The sequence below is a fragment of the Hypomesus nipponensis genome, chromosome 4, assembly GCF_054491055.1.
Source record: "Hypomesus nipponensis isolate SF chromosome 4, ASM5449105v1, whole genome shotgun sequence".
NCBI classification, from domain to species: Eukaryota; Metazoa; Chordata; class Actinopteri; order Osmeriformes; family Osmeridae; genus Hypomesus; species Hypomesus nipponensis.
In genome coordinates this window covers 11,052,501-11,071,426 of record NC_140364.1, presented here as the reverse complement: position 1 = coordinate 11,071,426, position 18,926 = coordinate 11,052,501, and the positions used below count along the sequence as shown (strand labels likewise).

General features: G+C 45.5%; 1 protein-coding gene across 3 annotated transcripts in view; it reads right to left on the bottom strand.

Moving 5' to 3' along the window:
- Positions 1 to 882: 882 nt before the first annotated feature.
- The window catches only part of arhgef2a (Rho guanine nucleotide exchange factor (GEF) 2a), a 22,022-nt gene continuing 3,978 nt past the window's right edge, over positions 883 to 18,926 (bottom strand). Inside the window, exons 1-23 of one of the 3 annotated variants that reach the window (XM_084696458.1) lie at positions 15,581 to 16,052; positions 12,251 to 12,413; positions 11,552 to 11,619; positions 11,263 to 11,320; positions 10,652 to 10,784; positions 9,762 to 9,871; positions 9,452 to 9,595; positions 9,018 to 9,268; positions 8,724 to 8,849; positions 8,334 to 8,451; positions 8,180 to 8,256; positions 7,898 to 8,069; positions 7,561 to 7,637; positions 7,168 to 7,340; positions 7,012 to 7,079; positions 6,150 to 6,338; positions 5,544 to 5,636; positions 5,279 to 5,328; positions 5,026 to 5,067; positions 4,887 to 4,937; positions 4,348 to 4,665; positions 4,025 to 4,196; positions 884 to 3,395 (exon numbers count right to left, since the gene is read on the bottom strand). In XM_084696458.1, the coding sequence (XP_084552584.1) occupies positions 3,325 to 3,395; positions 4,025 to 4,196; positions 4,348 to 4,665; positions 4,887 to 4,937; positions 5,026 to 5,067; positions 5,279 to 5,328; positions 5,544 to 5,636; positions 6,150 to 6,338; positions 7,012 to 7,079; positions 7,168 to 7,340; positions 7,561 to 7,637; positions 7,898 to 8,069; positions 8,180 to 8,256; positions 8,334 to 8,451; positions 8,724 to 8,849; positions 9,018 to 9,268; positions 9,452 to 9,595; positions 9,762 to 9,871; positions 10,652 to 10,784; positions 11,263 to 11,320; positions 11,552 to 11,619; positions 12,251 to 12,413; positions 15,581 to 15,643 (2,787 nt within the window). In that variant the 5' untranslated portion in view covers positions 15,644 to 16,052 and the 3' untranslated portion in view covers positions 884 to 3,324. Of the gene's footprint in view, positions 3,396 to 4,024; positions 4,197 to 4,347; positions 4,666 to 4,886; positions 4,938 to 5,025; positions 5,068 to 5,278; positions 5,329 to 5,543; positions 5,637 to 6,149; positions 6,339 to 7,011; positions 7,080 to 7,167; positions 7,341 to 7,560; positions 7,638 to 7,897; positions 8,070 to 8,179; positions 8,257 to 8,333; positions 8,452 to 8,723; positions 8,850 to 9,017; positions 9,269 to 9,451; positions 9,596 to 9,761; positions 9,872 to 10,651; positions 10,785 to 11,262; positions 11,321 to 11,551; positions 11,620 to 12,250; positions 12,414 to 15,580; positions 16,053 to 18,926 lie in introns of those variants that run through there. The other 2 variants (XM_084696460.1, XM_084696459.1) reach the window with 2 other exon arrangements.

The window sequence follows — 18,926 nt, the reverse complement described above, 5'->3', positions numbered from 1 at the left end:
TCACAGAAAGAGTTTGGCCCCTCCCCTTGAAAGAACCCTCCCTCTTGACCCTTCCCTAATCCTCGCGGCCACCCCTAACTCTATTTTACAAAATAATCGAACCCTAGCAAAAACTGTGTCTGTGCCCACACAGTATTATCATCTTCTTCATTAGTATAAAAATATGTCTAGTTCGATTGTCTCTGTTCAGCTTTTTACATCATCTACAGTACCATCTTTCACTTAAATGTCACATGTTCTCTTCATGTTGTGTGCATGCTAAAGAACTAAATCAAATAAGAGAGAAGAGCATTGCAAGATGAAGAATGAGAAGGATGCACAGAGACAGAAGCCATCATAAAACAAAGAGACACTTCTATTTCTGTCAGTCACACATACAGAGCTCACATTTTTGTCGCTAAGGATGGTAGACACTCCAACACAGCAGGGCACACCCTTACCACTGTTGTAGATATTGTTTCCTGTCAACCTTTATTATCTAGGAAGCCGTGTAGGCAATATGAATGGTCTGAATCCTGACAAAATGGGTGAGAATGATAGCAGGGTTCCTAGTTCAGTAAAAAAAATTACTTCCTTCCTTTGAAAATGTCTTAATAGTTTATAGCCTACGATACTATTCAACAGCAGCTGTTCGTGTTCTGGACCTTTGCAATGAGAACTCTATTATTTTAGTACATTCATTTTAACAGGCTGACTTGGCAGCCATGGTCACAGTGAGAAGGGAGCAGCCAGTGTGCCAAGCAAGGCTAACATAGCCATGGTTAGGTGTCAAAGGTTGAATATGCGGAGGTTAAAGTAAGGCACAAAAGTCAACAACACATTTAGTTTGGAGGTTAATAGTTGCACCCAATGAACACTACACACATGCCAAATACAAGAAATGTACACCCAAATCTATTTTAACCTTTGAATTGCATTTTGTATGTTTTATTTACAATACATACAAATAATATTGTAAATGTGACACTATTCATATGATTTTAAGTATTGCCAACCCAGTTCTACCCCTAGAAAAAGACAAATGCCAAAACAACGACTCCTGTTTGGATTATGAAGTGGGTTAGCTGGCTTAGGAACGAAGGAGAGAGAGGGAGAGAGAGAGAGGGAGATGGAGAGAGAGAGAGGGAGATGGAGAGAGGGGAGGGGAAGAGAGGGAGAGAGAGGGAGAGAGAGAGATGGAGAGAGGGGGAGGGAGAGAGATGGAGAGAGGGGGAGGGAGAGAGAGAATGGGTAGCTAGCAGTTTCCCCGTAACCCTACTCCCTCTGTTCCTCTCCTAAGCCGCCATACTCGGCCCAGCCAACAATGCTATGCCTGTAGAGGGGACACCACAGTGATGGATGGGGTGTTTGGGGGCACAGGGGACCATAGGAGAGGATCAGGGGAGGGACTATGCCAGCTATGTACCCCTCTGGGGATATTAATACACGCCTCCTGGCTCACAATGTCTCTGGGAATAGACTAAAGAGATGAGGAAAAGGGAGAAGAAGCTTGGTTGTCAAAGATGGTTGCCAGGTTGTGGCGAGATGGAACAAGAGATTGAGATGGGAGCAAGAGAGAGAGAGAGAGTGTGAGGAGTCACTGTGTGGTGTAAGGGATCTACTGCAAGGACAGATAGAGCAAGGTAAAGAGATGGTAGCCCACAATGAAAAGGGGAGAGGGGCACTGTGTTCCGTGTGGGTGTCCCAAAATATTCAAAATATGTGGTAGATGGTTTAGGGTTTAATACATTTGAGCTATTGTTTCAGATCAGTCTCCCTGCTGATGTGAGAGGTTTGGAATGAGTTGTGTATTAGGGATAGGAAACAGATACGTCCACTAAAAATGTCAAGCTGGAAACGCATGGGCCTCAAGAAAGAGTTCAGAAGGAACAAGCCAAACATTATCTTACAAATAAGGTCAGCTGACCAATATAGCCGGTCTTGTCATTAAAGGTTGATCTGACAATTATTACCAGTTCTACAAAATACTGTGGACAGATGGTAAATAGGAAAACATGTCAATGTCACATTGGATGTCACAATCTATGTGTCATAGCTTTGTATAGAAATTGCATGCAGTACAGTTATCCCTCCAAACACAGTATTTTGCACTTTTCATCCAGATTTATAAACAATAAAGTAAAATATGGCACTGTCAGAGTTAGACAACAGTAATTACAATGATACAGAAATAAGTAGGCCTAATTCCTGCTTGAAAGGAACAATACAGTCAGGTATGAAGGTTGTCTGGTTGTCCGTTGTGTGAACATCCCAAAAGTGGCTTTACTAAAAAGAATGAAGGCTTTTTTCAAAGTGTGTTGACCTTGAATTCTGTATTCCTTATGGGGATCACAAAGTGCGAAGGAATTCGACGAGGTCTACATTCCGGAACATTCACCTCAATACACTTGTTTGTTTGTCCATTTTAGTCCACAAGCAGAAAATACAGTACAACTTTATTTAAGTGTAAGACTTACCAATTGGATAACATTCCACTTGAAATAACTCCTAAGATTACTGCAAGCCACACAAGACTCTTACAATAATTCTCATGACAGAAAATGCAATAAATGTATATAATATTTTAACATAAGTGAAACTTATTGTAAACCAGAGATCCAATTTCATTAGTGCACCTACAGTTTTTCTTATTTATCGTCCTATTCAGCCTTTCTTGATAAGATGTTACAATTGGATTACTTGCTTAAATAGAGGAATAAATAAGTCGAAAGCATAAGCATCATAAACAGTGTTGACAATCATATTACTAAAATGTAAAGGATTCAAGTGGTGAAAGACATGTATCCATAACAGTGTCTGTGAGTCCATGTGTGTATGTATTGGGTCCCTTTATACAGTGACTTTCATACATCATATTATGGAAATATTTACCAGGCAACCAAACACAAAAACAAAATGCCCATAATACAGCAATTCTTGCCCAAGCCGATCAGGATTGAACATCCAGACAGGGCTATTAAATGTGTAGTCCATTTCTTGCATATCCTTCTTTGGAAAACCATCTTTGCTTGACTCCTCCCCCTTCTGTTAGAAACACCACTTTGGTAGGTCCTCATTAGTCCACTGACGATTCCAAAATGAAGCCACATAAATCCAGATCATCCAAAACGCGAAACACAAAATAATGTCATACATATTGCCACGGGTTGTGTACTCTATAAAGCTAAGCCAAGGAAAAAAACCTATATTGAATATGTTACTTCCTTTTTTAGGTAAAAGAGGAAGACTATTTCACAACTAATTTTCTTCGGCCCATTGTGGGAAGTCGGGCTTCAGTGACAATGGGTCCAAATATTTTGAAGGCCATGTTTGGAACAGCGGTCATTAGCAGTGTGACACGTTAGAATCTCGTGGGTCTGGTCCTGCTTCACTCTCTTCTGGAATGTCCTGGAGATCTGAAAGAAAAGTCAAATGGATAAACAACTTCCACTCTGTCATACCTTTGATATATCAATGCTTCGTATAGGTCACAGTAGTACATCCATACAGGGGCAGCAGCACTGTATTGTTCTTTATTATATTTGAACAGGATACAGATAGAGAGATGGGGAGAGCGACGGAAAGACAGAGATAGAGACAGAAAAGCTGTTTCCTCCCACACGCATACAGTACAGTAATAGAGAGAGCATTAAATAGAGGTACGGTTCAGTGTGTACACATGCAAACACACACACACTGCACTGTGTGTATGTGTGTGTTTGAAGAAAGTATTTATGTTAAGAGACATTTTGTGCCTCAACAAAAAAAATCGATGTATTATATAAGTGTGTGTGTGGGCTTGCATTAGCATTACGGAGAGGGTCAAGTTGAATCCCATCTCTTCCAAAATGCATTCCTGATTAATAATACCACAGTGTGGATGTGGCTTCTTGAAAAACGCATCGTCTGATATTTTTAGTTACGTTCAACTGAACGTCTCTGACACAGGGAATTATACGGGGGCCCATTTATTGAGATAGTTGATAACTCTTAGCTACGTCCAGACATGTTGCGCTCATCTACAGTAGGAAGTTGTATCTCTGACCTCGGGGGCTCTCGGAGCGAGGTGACACTTTTTCATCCTCCTCGTCTGACGTCACGTCCACCTCCACATCGCTGCAGTCCTGCAGGCCGTCTGACTGGTCGACGGATTCCTGGCCAGCCAATGCAGCGTCGCCGCTGGGGGTTGTCTCACTCCCTCTACGTGAAGTGGGTGTCTAGGACCAATGGCAGATATGAAATGGAAGATTAGAAGTTTAAGATAATCGACTAAGTCCCTCCCACCACCCCCCACCCCCCCCAAAATTGTCTTGGAATGAATGGAATAAAAACTGATGGAATAAAAACAGACATAGTTAGTTCAGCAACCTTCTCTGAGCTTCCGGCACCTTCCACAGATGTGATGGTGGTGCTGCTGGCCTTCATGTCGCGGACCTGCCTCTCCAGCTGGACACGGGCCTTCTCGCTGTCCTTCAGCCGGCCCTCGGCCCCTCTCAGCCTGCCCAGCTCCTCCTGGAGCAGACTGTGCTGCCTCTGCAGCAGGGTCAGCTCCCCGATGGCTGCCCCCGTGCTGGCCTCAGCCATGCCTGCGTCACGTGACAGGGAGCGCCACACCCGGCCCGCGGGGACCGCCCCCTCGGGCCGCAGGCAGAGCTCCAGGATGGAGTCCTGCTTTATCACAGCAGCCTGGGAGAAGCACATGTTTCATGTAAATAGAGTGTGGGTAGAATGAGCCCAATGCTTCTGCTGAAAGAAAATAAACCAGTTCTTAATTATAGAAGTGTAAGAGGCGAAAGCCTGTTTGTGGGATCAGCGCAACTTTGGTCGAATATGACATATGGCAAAGTTAACAGAGTGTAGCCATGTATAGTTGTACACATAACGATAAAGATGAAAAGTAACCTGACCTGGAGAGCGTGAAGATGGGCACTAAGATTAACCAGCCTCTGACATACTTCCTGCAAGACACACATACATCCTGTTTAAATAGTTGATATCTTGTTGAATCACAAAGATCAAGCTGCTTAGCTGTGGTTAATGTCTCACCTCATTGGGCGGTTTTTCTCCTGTTTGATTCCCATTGCGATCCTGTGATATTTAAACACAAAATAACAAGGATGTGTGAATTACTTCCATCTACTCACAATCAGTGGAAATTGCTTTTAATCATCCAAAAATACATCCGAAAGACTTACACACTGATGTGTTCAGGAATGAATCAATTTCAATGTTAAATAGTTTATCATATAATGATCACAGGTCCACATCTGCGGATTGATGGACAGCTAAAGAACCTGACCTTTGGTGCTGGGGCCTCGTTTCCTCCATTGATGACCATCTCCTGACCGTCTGAGAACAAGCAAACCTCATCATCTACTGTACTCACCATGCACACTGCATGTATGTCAAACGTTATGTAAACGTGCCCAACATGACCATCCGGTCTGTCACTATCCTTACATGTGTTTATAGTGGGACAGCTGGTGCTACTTATCAATGTAAAACATGTAGTACAATATATGCCGAGCAGTCACCTGCAACTCACGAGCAATGAAGGGACTTACTGATCACTAGCGCCCCCGTGTGGTTCTGCTGTCTGGTGAAACTGCAGGGGAGAGGGATGTCAAAGCCCAGCAGGATCTCACTCAGCCTGTCCACTGACAAACACAAACACAAGTATAATAAGAGAGAGAGCCAATGTATCATCAAATGAAAAAATATGTAATTTAAGACTCCATGACAATGACATTAAGATGTGATTAATTCATACTCATACAGACTGATGGTTGAATTATTGGCTTGTCTAGAAATTTCTTGGTGTATAGAGGCAACTTAGATCCCAGCTACCTAAATCGTATACCAGAAATGGTATCCATCTGGCAGCCATCTTGTGCCAGCACATTGCACAGGGCATCAGTAGCATAGTGACAAAGATATTCTCAGCTTATGTAAAGTGTAATAGCAATGTGACACTCAAGTAAAAGGTTATGGCAGTAGTCATTAGTTGATAAATAGCTACACTCATCTCTCTTTCTCGTGATATCTCTCTGTCATCACTTCTCTTAGAAACCCCCCTCAACTCCCTTTATCTGTAGCATAATACAGGTAGCCTGCTTCTCTCTCTCTAATTGATCTCTTCCTCTCTTTCTCCTGCCCTCCCACTAGCGCACCCTCTGCGATGGCGTCCATGAGTAGTTTCTCCCCCCGGGGGGCTTGGGGCGTGTCGGCCCGGAACAGGTTGCGGGAGTTGGGGGGCAGTGTGACCTCTTGACCCCCCGTGACCTCAGCCAGGTCAGAGAAAAGGGTGACCCTCTCCTGGAGAAGTTCCAACACCTCTCGGTCCTTCTGCTGGATGTCAGCTGGGAGGAGGAGAAACATGAACAGAGGGCTACATTCAAATGTATGGGTCAGTAACTGTGGTTCCTTGCCAATTGATTGACTCCATTGTGGAAAGGTGTAGGTATATCTTAATCATGCATAGAACTTTTTACATAAAACTATCACTTTTTGATTCAAGATGTAAATGTAAAATGGAGAAATCCACGATGGCAAAAGAGAGAGGAAAGTTAGAGTCGAGGGGTGAGAAGGAAAGAGACAGAGAGGGAAACAGAGACAGAAAGGGAGAGAGAAGGAGAGAGACATAGCGAGAGAGAGAGAGAGAGAGAGAGAGAGGGAGAGAGAGAGAGAGGGAGAGATGATGGATATTCAGTATAGATGCCTTCCTCCACTGTGTAGGAGGGTGGATTCACACTTGTCCTCCTACACACTGACAGAGAACTACATGCTGTACTGTTAGGAGAGAGAGAACAAGGGAAAGAGAGAGGTAGAGGAAGGAGAGTCGTGGCTAAGGAACTGGCTGATATATCCATAAAGTCACCTCACTTTTCCCAACTGGGCTTATAGCAATTCCCATGTCCTACATTGTTTTTATTAAATGTTTTGCTGTGTAGTTACATTTTGGTTAATATAACCTGAGTATTCCTTTGCCATGTTAGCATCATGTTGCAGCATGTGTGACGTTTGAGTGCTGACCTTTCAGTCTTCTCAGGAGGGCTTTGTCCTCAGTCTCTATGAGAGGAAACTCCTCTCGAGATGGACAACTGTAAGGACAACGACATACTGTGAGCTTGTGCGTTTGTGTGTGTGTGTACAAGTGTGTTTGTGTAACTGGGTGTGTGGGTTACACACCTCCTGACTGTCTGCTGTATGACACGTATCCAGGTGTTTTTGTCCTCTTTGGAAGCTGCGTGGACCTCATACATCTCTGGAGGGGAGGAGTCGCTGATGAGGAAAAGACCTCGCTCCTGATTGGCTATGTCCCTCAGTATTAGGTTCTGCAGAGACAAGACTGGAGGCTTATCCTAGAGAGAGTGAGTGAGAGAGAGAGAGAGAGAGAGAGAGAGAGAGAGAGAGAGAGAGAGAGAGAGAGAGAGAGAGAGAGAGAGAGAGAGAGAGAGAGAGAGAGAGAGAGAGAGAGTGATGAGGGGGAATACAAAGTGAGAATAAAATAGCATAGATTACTATCAATTATGATTGATAAACTATCAATAAGATCAATGAGTGATGAATGCATGTGTCTACCAGAGAAGGGAAAATGTATCGCTGGTCTTTCTCCTGCAGGAAAACGAGGATGTCTGTCATCAGAAGGACCTGCACATCTATGACCAAACACACACATGTAACCAACATGTTTATCCAGCCTGCCACCATCCTCACAGTTGGGATAACAGTTGTACAGCTGCTGCAATACTATCCAATGTGAAAGAATTACCAAAACATTGAGCATCAACTCGTGAACTAGGTCTAGAACTGTCAGGAGACAAATCCCTAAATCATCTCTCTCTGGAGAAAGCACACACACAGGCACACACACACGCACACACACACACACACACACACAGGCACACACTGCACTGACCTTTGAGCCTGGAGCCAGGGTTTTTCCAGAGCAGCGTGCCCTCGTGGATGAGCCTTCTCCTGAGCAGTTCGCCTCCTCGGAACAGCTGCCCGTCTCTCACCTTGGCTTCGGCTCGTGGGTCTAACCGAGCCTGGATCTCCTGCAGCCTCTGGGTTCGCTCCAGCTCCAGAACCTGGCCCACGGCAGAGGGACAGTGTGTATGTGTTTGTGTCTCAAGGGTCCCCACACTAGCCCTCTCTCTTATAGGAGCTTACGCATGTTAGCAGGGTCTTACGTAGCTACCTGTTGGTCGATCGAGCTGAGCAGTTCTTTGACCGCAACCAGAGTCTGGACAAACGACTGCGCCTCCTCTTCGTTGTCTGTGGAGGGAGAGAGGCTGTGTGAGAAATGGCCCTGCTTTGAGTAGTGGAAGAATCCGACAGGTTATCTGGCTCACCTTTGGTGTTGTCGAGGATACGCTGGAATAGGACCGGGTACTTGGTGATGCGCTGGGTGACCAACAGGATGCACTCCTGGATACCATGGCGACGCAGCAGCTGACCTCTACTCACCCGCTGACCCGGATGAGAAAGAAAGAGAGAACAAGAGAGTGTGTTGGAAACACAAAGAGAGAAAGAGAGATTTGCTCATAGGGTTCACTGTCAAGCTACAAATTCAATTCAGTTCTAAATTCAGAACTTATATTTGAATAAAATATTAGATGGTGTAGATGGTTGGCTGGATGCCAGCAGTTCAAGGCTAGGTTGCTAGAGTCCGTGTTGATATAACTCTTGCTCTTAAAATCCCTGAAGACCTATTCAGTGAACTAGCAAGGACGTATGCTCACCCGTATGAAGTACTGGAACCTCTTGTCTCTGGCCAGCAGCTCCTTGTACAGTTTAACAGCCTTCAGGTGTCGACTGCAGAACTCGGCGTAAGTCTTCCTCATCTCATCAGCATACTGGCCTGAGAACTAGAACACACACACAGTAATTAACCGCTGACAACAGCAGGTCTTCAGCCGCAACAACTGTGTGTGCAGCGTTTTATTCTGCACCGCTTCCAAAAACAGAAACCCAGGGTCTCAGGGAATCCTGAGTGTCAGGGAAACTCTAGAATCGTTCAACTGGGCGTGTGTTACCTGCTCCAGCAGCACGTCGCCCAGCTGGTGCATGGTGAAGTTGTACGAGGAGCCCGGCTCCAGGCTGTGGTTGCGCCGGGTCAGGAGCTGCGCCAGGAAGCGGCCATGCAGTGCCATCAGGCGGTCCAGGCAGGGGAAGATGGCATGCACCACGCCCGGCTCCAGCTGCACCTCCTCCAGCATGCCCTGGCGGAACACCCGGTCCATGATGCGGAGCGTCCGCACGTGGTGCAGCTCCGTCTGGATCAGCTCTGGGGGGGGGGGGGGAGGAGGAGGAGGAGGAGGAGGAGGAGGGGAGGTCAGACTTTTACACGCGCATTTTGGGTGAAGAGATGTTCAGGAACCAAGGTGATTTGGTGAAGCCAAATCGAAGAACTGCTCCAAAGACGGGAAGTACAATTGTCTGAGGAGGGGGCGGGGGGAGGCGTTCTCACCGTAGATTACGTCCTGCCTCTTGATGACGTCTTTGCGATGCGTCTGGAGGTAGGCGGAGTCCACCGCCATGCTCCAAGAGTCGGCCTCAAAGTCCCGCCCCTCTATCTCCATCTCCTCCAGCATCGAGGCGTAGTAGACTTCTCCTGAAGGCAGAAGTCCACGTTACATCGATCTCTTATCGATCCAAACATTTGGATCGGCAAGAGACGACACATTGATAAAATCACATATACAAACAGCCGTCCGAAACAGAGGGCTCGTGGGTTCAGTTAGGAGACCTGGTTTGTGTTGAACAGAGCTCAGTCTCACCCTCGTCGTTGAGAGACTCCATGGACATGGCTCTGTTCTTGAAGTTGAGGGAGTCTGTGGACTGGGACAGGATCCTGCGCAGGCCCAGGGGAGAGTCATCATTCAGGCTCCTATACAGAGGCATGGACCAGGACACACACACACACACAGGCAGGCAGCAAGACACAGGGATATACATTCACATGCAAGCACACATATATAGAAGCATACAAACACACACGCACACATGTACAAACACACAGACATACATGACATGCATGTGTAAATAACATCCATCCAAACAAAAGGATTCATCCCAAGACATTGAGTGTATATTTATACACATGTACAAACACACCAACAACAAACACAGATATAAATCCAATCACACCAAGAACATTCATAGATGGAGCAGAAACCCAAGCAGACACAAACACAAACACACATAAAAGACACAACACAAAACACAATTACAATGGCACACAGATGTACAATACATACCAATCAATGACCACTGTGAATTACAATATTCATGCTTGTGTCCTGACACACAAACGCACACACACAAAGATGAGTCGTCATGCATGGGTTAAAATCACCCCTCTCTCATGTTGGCTTTGTTTTCTATTTCTATTTGTGGTCTATTTTTATTATCATTATCTTAATTATAATTCTTTTGAAAGGGTGTTAGGCTAAAACCGTAAAACCTTTAAACTTTTGGTTATTTATGGACTAAGCCCAAAGGGTACTCATAAAATCCCACACACCACCAACATTTTGACCAAACAATTTGGTTCCAACATTATATTTTCTTTCTCCAGTGTAGCAATCCCACCTATCCTTAGCAGGGCATCTCCAATAACTCCACCCGGTTCTAGAACACAGGCCATGTGGGCGGAGTCAGAACTCACCCTGCAATATTATTGGTGGAGACGCTCTTGGAGAGGGAGAGGCCGGAGCGTCCACGACGGGAGCCCAGCAGGGACTGGCGGAGGCTGTCTGAGTGGTAGATGGCCGAGCTGGGCCGCTCCCTCATCAGGGGGGCTGGGGACGGGGTGAGGCAGGGGGGAGACAGGGGGGTGAGGCAGGGGGGAGACAGGGGGGTGAGGCAGGGGGGAGACAGGGGGGTGAGGCAGGAGGAGACAGGGGGGTGAGGCAGGGGGGAGACAGGGGGGTAGGGCAGGGAGGTGATGCAGAGGGGTAAGGCAGGGAGGTGAGGCAGGGGGTAAGGCAGGGAGGTGAGGCAGGGGGGTTAGGCAGGGGGGTGAGGCAGGGGGTGGCGAGGCAGGGGGGCGAGGCAGGGGGTGAGGCAGGGGGTGAGGCAGGGGGGGGCGAGGCAGGGAGGTGAGGCAGGGAGGTGAGGTAGGGAAGTGAGGTGGGGGGGTAAGGCAGGGGGATGAGGCAGGGGGGTGAGGTGAAGGAAGAGGAGGAGCAGTTTCATATCAATGACTCAACATGTATTTGCCATTTCATCTAACATGTTGTGTATGTGTGGGCCACTCGTTGGTGCGTTTAGACTCACTTTTGGTACGAAGAGTAACGTTGGAGGAGTTGTTCCTCATGAGAGCCATCTTTTGTTGCTGTGGATATGAGGAGGGTTTAGCTACATGTGCTAGCTCGCTACAATGCATCTTGCAGACTATACCATAAGGTCAGCATGAGTAAGCAAAACATAGCAAAGCTTAACCAAGTTTAAAATCACAGATTTTAATAAAAATGTCCATTGTTGTATGTACCCAGTGAACACGGTGAATATTTAGTGTGAATGGATGTGTTTGTCAAACACATAAGATTGTGTAAAGGGATCTTACCCTCTGTTTCATCTTGGCACAGTTAGGCAGTGTGTCTCTACAGCGGTTATGGATGGTAACGTTGCAGGCTGTAAGGAATTGGACAACAAATTAGTGACTTTATTTCTCAGTTTTCTTTTTCTGTGCTATTTTTTTTTAACCTCTTTCAGCCAACTTCCTTTTCTGTCTCATCTCCCCCTGGCTGCTGCTTCCATTGTTTCAAATCAGTTTCACTTCCTGTGCAGGGTTCTAGGACAGGAAGTCAGACTCAGATCTAAGGGAGGTAGAGACACAGGGGGGGTTCTAAACCCTCTCACCCAGTCTCTGATCACCATGTTAAACTATGAGAACACTGTTGTTCTTTTTTAGTCAGTGTCAGCATGTACCATAGATGTATGTGCATACCTAAAACATTCAACAATAATGACTATTGTTACTACGTAAGAATTCTACCAATGAGGTTTAGTAGTTCCTCCAACACACATTTCCTTTGAACCCCCCCTCCCATAGAGGTGTTCCATTGAAGTATGTGGATTTAGTGCTGTCAAACGGATGGGATTAGAGAGGAGAGCAAAACTCAATTCTACAATCATATCTTCGGTAACAGACGCCAACCAACGTACAATTCCAATCCAGCCGTACTGTAGCTCGAGTGGTAGTAGAAGAGGTGGCAGAGGTAATGCGAACTGGGACAGAAGAGGTGGCAGAGGTAATACGTACTGGGACAGCTCAGGGCCTCCTTGGCTGTGATGCTCTTGTTGCAGGCTGAGCAGAGGGTGGTACCAGAGATGGTGAGGGAGGTGAAGAGGTGGCCGTTGCTGTAGCGAGCCTCCCTCTCCCGAGCCTCTTTCTCTCGCTCCCTCATGCGCTCCTTCTCCTTGTTCTGAAGAAAGACACCCAGCAGAGCAGAGAGGCACCCCCGTCACAAACAACAGCGCTCTGATTGATCGATCTCATATGCAGGAAAAACAATGGGTGGAAGAGAAATTCTGCTGTAACCTGTGAACTAGAAGAAGAGCCGGTGAACACCTGTGTCTTCATGTCATGTTTACTTTTGGCACAGGAAACACAACACACAGTGACTTCCTCTTTTTAAGGCGATGGAGGGTGGGGTTACGCGTGTATAAGGTAACAGCTACAGATAGGAGGAACAGGGTATGTAAAGAATACCTAATTTGTTAAAACTTCCACAACATTTAATTGAGAAGAGAGAGAGAGGCAGGGGCAGAGAAAGAGCTCTGAAATGCTGTTTTCAAAAGACACAACTGATTAACTGTTTCAATTCAACCAATTTCTGTTTTCACCCTCTTTCTTCACCTCCTACTATTATTTCTGTCCCTTCTGTTTATCAGTTACTTCATGCAGTGAGAAGGGTAGATTTGAGAGGAAGAGTTGAAGCTTCATGTGATCCTCACAAGCACATAGCTATGAAACAGGAAGGTTGATAAACATCGACCACAGGGTCAAGCAAAACAGCCAAATACAAAAGGATCTAGAAATTTCACCCATACTTAGTTGGATCCTCTAATGATGTAAGGCAAATTTTGTAAAGTAGGCCGACAAAAAAGGCAGAAGGCCCTGTTTTTAGTATAAATCTGTCAATGGGCAATAAGCTAGAATTAGCTTTGGTCTGAGAGTGGGTACACTTAGGATGGAGGGTGGAAGGGAGACAGAGATGTTTATAGATTTGTACTATATTCAGTGTTTCTACAGGTACTGACATTTACACTGTCATTAAAACATCACAGGTGTTAGCAGCAGGAGCACGTACATATGTTCTGAGAGGAAATCCCTAACTCACTAATGACTAACGAACACACAAACACAAGTCTGTATATATATATATATATATATATATATATATATATATATACATATATATATATACACACACACACCTTGTAGACCTGTCAATATAGAGAGGGAGAGAGGGAGAAAGAGATAGAAGATGTGTGTGTTCCAGTTTGGGAGTAAACTCTACTGCTGTGTGGATTGAGGTGGCCCTGTAGCCTGGTTTCTGTTCTCTAGAGGTACACTGGGCAGAGTGGAGCCTGGGGTGGATTTAAGTTTAGTCTCCCTGACCGACATAGCACACAGTAGGACGCGAGGCTGACAGAATCTGGACCCTGAGAACGATAAGAAGATCAAGTCTTTTTACCACACTGCAAGTTAAGGTCACTGTACTGGAATGTTCTGGAGGTTCTTAGAGTGCAAACTAAAACTAGAAGCATTGAGGTGTATGGTCACAGACAGATCTCAGCCCTTACTGATCATTACTCATCATTGCTCAATGTCTGATGTCATATCCTGCACCTCTCTCCACTTCCTCGTTTTTGCCCTCCCATCTCGAGCAGTCCTTCGCCCTCAGTCCTCTTCTTCCAAAACACATTCACGCCTACAAACATTCTCCTACACACTTTCCCCAGTGTAGTATAGATTGCACTATTCAGTCTCTCCCTCCCACCTTGCCCTTGGAGGAAACTAGTTTTTGTAACCAGGTTTGAACATTATGTGCAGAGGTTGTGCACATGCAGCCCTGTTATACAGGAAATTAAGATTATTAGTCAACCTCTGGTAAATGGAATCATCTTTGTCATAAATCACCCCTAATGTAAAATCAGCATAGTGACTGTGTATGACTAATGTACTGCAGTAAGTGTGGTGAATTTCTTATCATAAAATCTAAAACTCATGTCTATTCGCTTGCATGTCAATACTCAATGAGAAAGAAATGTCTTGTCTACAGAATATCAGGGCCCCCTTGTAAATCAATGAGTCATTCGACCCTGGTAAGCGCTGTTCTTACCTTCTGTGTAAACTACAGTGAGTGGATGCTGGGTGTAATATTTGACTGTGCTTGTACTGTATGATACTGGAAAGCCAAGGTTTTCTCAGTTATCCACTGTGCTAGAGAAAGCAGATAATATCACACCGACAGAGTGGCATTTCTATGGCAACCGTTGCTATAGTCAAACACACACACACACACACGCAGACACACTTGCTTCACTCACCTCAATAAAGAGCTTGCATTAGTCCACATACCTTACACACCCCCACACACACACACACACACACGTGTCCTTTTTCAAAGGCCTACATATTGATATAAACTTAGCATGTAAAAAAAGGGCACATGAAGCCTATGCTAACAGCTCAAACACACACGCACACACACAGTGAATACACTCATCTCCACTCTGATATACTCTTGCTAGAGCATCTCAATAAAATGAGACACCCACACATGCCTAGACCAGTGCTGTCCAGGAGGGCAGGAACATTACTCATGTCTTCTAATCCGTTGCTGCTAAGACACAGCATGACAGAGACAGGGAACATTGGGCAGATCCAGTAGATAAACTAAGTACTACTGTTTTATTTTCACTATCTTGTCTTCTGACACTCTATGCTTTGCTGTGTGGATACAATGCAGCATCCCATTGTGTTGTGAATCCAATGTCATGCGTGATGAATAATAATGTGTTACATGTCAAATGGATCAGGTTAAAGTGTTTCCTATACGCGGACGCCCTCATGAGCGCGCGCACACCGGTATCTTTGACCATGTGGTTCAGTGCACGCTCCATGCTTCGCGAGAAAGAGCGATCGTGCTCTCTCTCTCTCTCTCTCTCTCTCTCTCTCTCTCTCTCTCTCTCTCTCTCTCTCTCTCTCACTCACTCACACACACTCACACACACTCACAGGCACATAGGCCGTTACATACACAAATATACTTTGTGCAGTCTTATTATTGTGACCATAATAATTGGACTGAACAGAAAGTGACAAACCAGCTGCACCGGGGATGGCCAACAATGCCGAGTGCGTCTGTTCCTCTTGCCAAGTTGCTGCACTCTTGTTGCGCAAACTTCCTTAAACCACCAGCTTCAGCTACAGCTGCATTTTGATAGTTCAAAAACGGAATACTTATCCTGATTCAGCCTGTATACCGTTTTTAACACATACAAAATTGTATATTATTGTACTAATAACCTATTGTAAAACACAATTACGAACCAATTAATCCAATAATGTTGTCAAACTCACCCGCAAACTGATTTCCCTCATCCTTTCCTGTCGAATTTTCGATAAATCTGCGACTCTGGACATGTTGAAATCCAGATCCGTTAAAATAAGATAAATCTTTGAGGCGTATTTCTTCTGTCTGTAACACGGGGCTTTCTATCTGCTTTTGGTGCGGTACTAATTATCAATCGCAAAGAACGGTTGTAGCCTACTCGTAACTGAAAGAAACACGGTAAAGCAGTTAGGTATCCCCTGCCTAAGGTTAGCCGTTGCTGGTGCTTTATCGGTGGCTTTCTCATACAGGAAATTCGGATATGTTCTTTTTTTTCCACAGTAGATATCGTGAGCGCAGCATCCAAAACCGCGCCTACTGGAGGAGGTCTGGTTTCAATACCAACCCTTAAAGCATAACCGCAGCAGCATCTCCTTGTCACTGGAAGGACACATGCTCGTAACTTTTTTAATTTAACCTTAGAAGTCAGGCATGAGTCTCTTTTAATAGTGTGTAATATACACAACTGCGTCAAATGCACGGCTATGCCTCTAAAATAGTTGATTCCTAAAGTTGTTAAAACTACCGGTTGAACTAGATCAATTACAATGCAAACACTGGCATATTCAAAGTGTGCGGAAACCAAATTCATTGGAAACCCACAGGTTTACTACAGGAAGTAGCAACCACTTCCATCAAGCTTTATACTGTACATGAGTTAAGTTCTGGGTGGATGGGGTTGGTGTCCATGACAACATTCCCTCAACAACATCTGGTGCCAGCTTGCTCTGCCAGACCAGCACTCTGGCTGTGTCTGGTTGGTGGGAGTATTAATTAATCATATAAATAGTTTGTTACAGTCTCAAAGTAAGCTGGAATTAGAGAGACAGTATGCACAGAGAATTACAGACATGAAATATAGTTTACATTAACTTCTTTAACTGGATTTTCTTCAGTGGCTCTTAGATTTAACACATGGTCATTTTTCTTGGTATGTTTCTATTAGAGAATGCAATAGCTTCTGGGGAATTCTAACTTATATTTGTTGTTTTGTGGTACATACATTACTTTTTTTTTAGAAGAATTGGTTCTCACTTTTACACAGTGACCTTGAAATAATTACTTTATGAACAATTTTCCTGTATCGCCACATCATCTTCTCTCTCTATCTCCCTCTCTCTCTCAGCTCTCTCCATCTCTCTCTTGACTAGTGATAAATATAACCATCTATTAGAAGGATCGAAGTTAAAGAGGACAGATTGTTCTGTGGGCGGACCTCCACACAGCAGTTTCTGTACTCTTCCTCCTCTACTCTCTCTCTTCCCCTCTCTCTCTTTCCCCCCACTTTCTCCCTCTCCCTCTCCCTCTCCCTCTCCCTCTCCCTCTCCCTCTCCCTCTCCCTCTCCCCCTCCCCCTCCCCTCCCTCTCCCTTCCCTCTCCTCTCCCTCCCCCTCCCCCTCTCTCTCCCCCTCCCTCTCCCTCTCCCTCTCCTTCTCCTTCTCCCCCTCCCTCTCCCTCTCTCTCTCCTCTCCCTCTCCTCTTCCCTCTCCCTCTCCCTCTCCCTCTCCCTCTCCCTCTCCCTCTCCCTCTCCCTCTCCCTCTCCCTCTCCCTCTCTCTATGCAGTACCTCTACCCCTGTCCAATTCTCCAACAGACAACCAGTCTTGTGTTTTAGAGTTACAGAAACCAACATCATCCAACAAAGGGCTATTTGGTCAAAGAATGTTTAAGATTTTTATCATTTGTGACCAAAATTGTGTTTGTGTGTAAAGTTCATGTTTTGAATTTACTCACATGACCTCATGTTATCTGAAGCTCTGAGGGCATGAGTACATAAATATACCATTCATGTCTTTTTGTCAGGAGATGGATATGGTCAGTGACAGTTGTGTATTGATACTAGGCTGACATCTGGCTCCATTTCTGGGTGGTAGTAATCCACTCCAATAGGATGGAGTCGTCCCAAGATTCAAATCCTTCACGGATCCACTGTCCGCTATCTGGCCCTACCTCTATGTGTACCACATGCTACCAGCAGTAGGTGTTGCATAAGGCTTCATCTCAGTGAGTCAGGGTGGGAGTGAAGGGTCTTTTTGACATTCGAGGACGTGCTAATCGCCTCTAGCAACAGACACACACACACACACTCTTGTGGATTGACAGAGTGGCAGTGTGACATGTTTGGCAGAGCGGCCCCACTATCAGGCCTTTCCTCGACAGCAACTGTTGGGTTCGGCCAGTGCCAGAACGGCGCGTTGCCGTGGGTTACCGCTCCGCTGCAGAGCTGTGCCACTTAGGGAGTGTGTGTGTGTGTGTACTAAAGTGTATCTGCAATACTAGCATGGACAGAGCAGAAAGTGTGTGTGTGTATATCACTGTAGAGACAGGGGGATAGTATGGTGGGGATGTTGTCGGTTGAGTGGTGTAAATCAGGGTCTGTCTGTGTGTGTCCTGGCTGTATGTGTGTGTGCTGTACACGAGTGTACGGCTGTCACTGAGTGTATTTTGGGTTTATAATGTGTAGGTGTCTCAGAGCTCCACAGCTTGCGCTCCAGTGAGATAATGACCAGGTGCTGGGAGCCTTCACCCACAAATCTTGTCACTCATCTCCAGGAATGCACACTGGGTGTCTGGGCCAAAATAACAGCACAGGTACCAGGGCTGTGTGTGTGAAAGGGGGGGGGGAGAGAGATGGGAAAAGGAACAGACAGGAGATCTAGTCAGGGGCTACAGGATGCACTGGCGACACATGCCTACTCGTATAGGCACAGGCAGAGAGGGAGAGACGTAAATGGCGCTCGTTCACCAACAGTATCAAACACACCTTCTTCCACCTCAAAAACACAACCGACCTATCAGACGCGAAACAGGCTGAACACTGATACTACACGTAGGCCTAGACAATGAAGTTCCACACACCACACATGCAATAACCAACCACAAAGTAGGTGTCACTAATTGGTTTCAAATAAGTCTTAATCCCCAATCCACCTCTAAAGAAAAACAATGTTCCAGACTCTGAACAACAAACACTAACCCCCAATAAAATACTGAAGCTCACAGAGCCCCTAGTGTGTGGGGTGCTTTCAATGATTTTTAGAAAGTACCTTTACACTAGAGGAGGTGTGATGAAGGTGTCAGAGACCTGAAAAGCCAGGATTACTGGACTGGAGACTACATTTAACCTTCATGTTGTCACTGGCGTGGGTAGCTGGTCTTGTTTTGTCGCAGTATTTAGTGCTGTTTTTTTTTCTCTCCGTCTATAACATAGGCAAAATGCGTTTTAAGTATTTAGTAATCTGTCACATCATTATGACAGCCTGTTGGTGTGACCCATAGTGAAGTGGACCTTGTGGAATATCATGGGGTCATGGG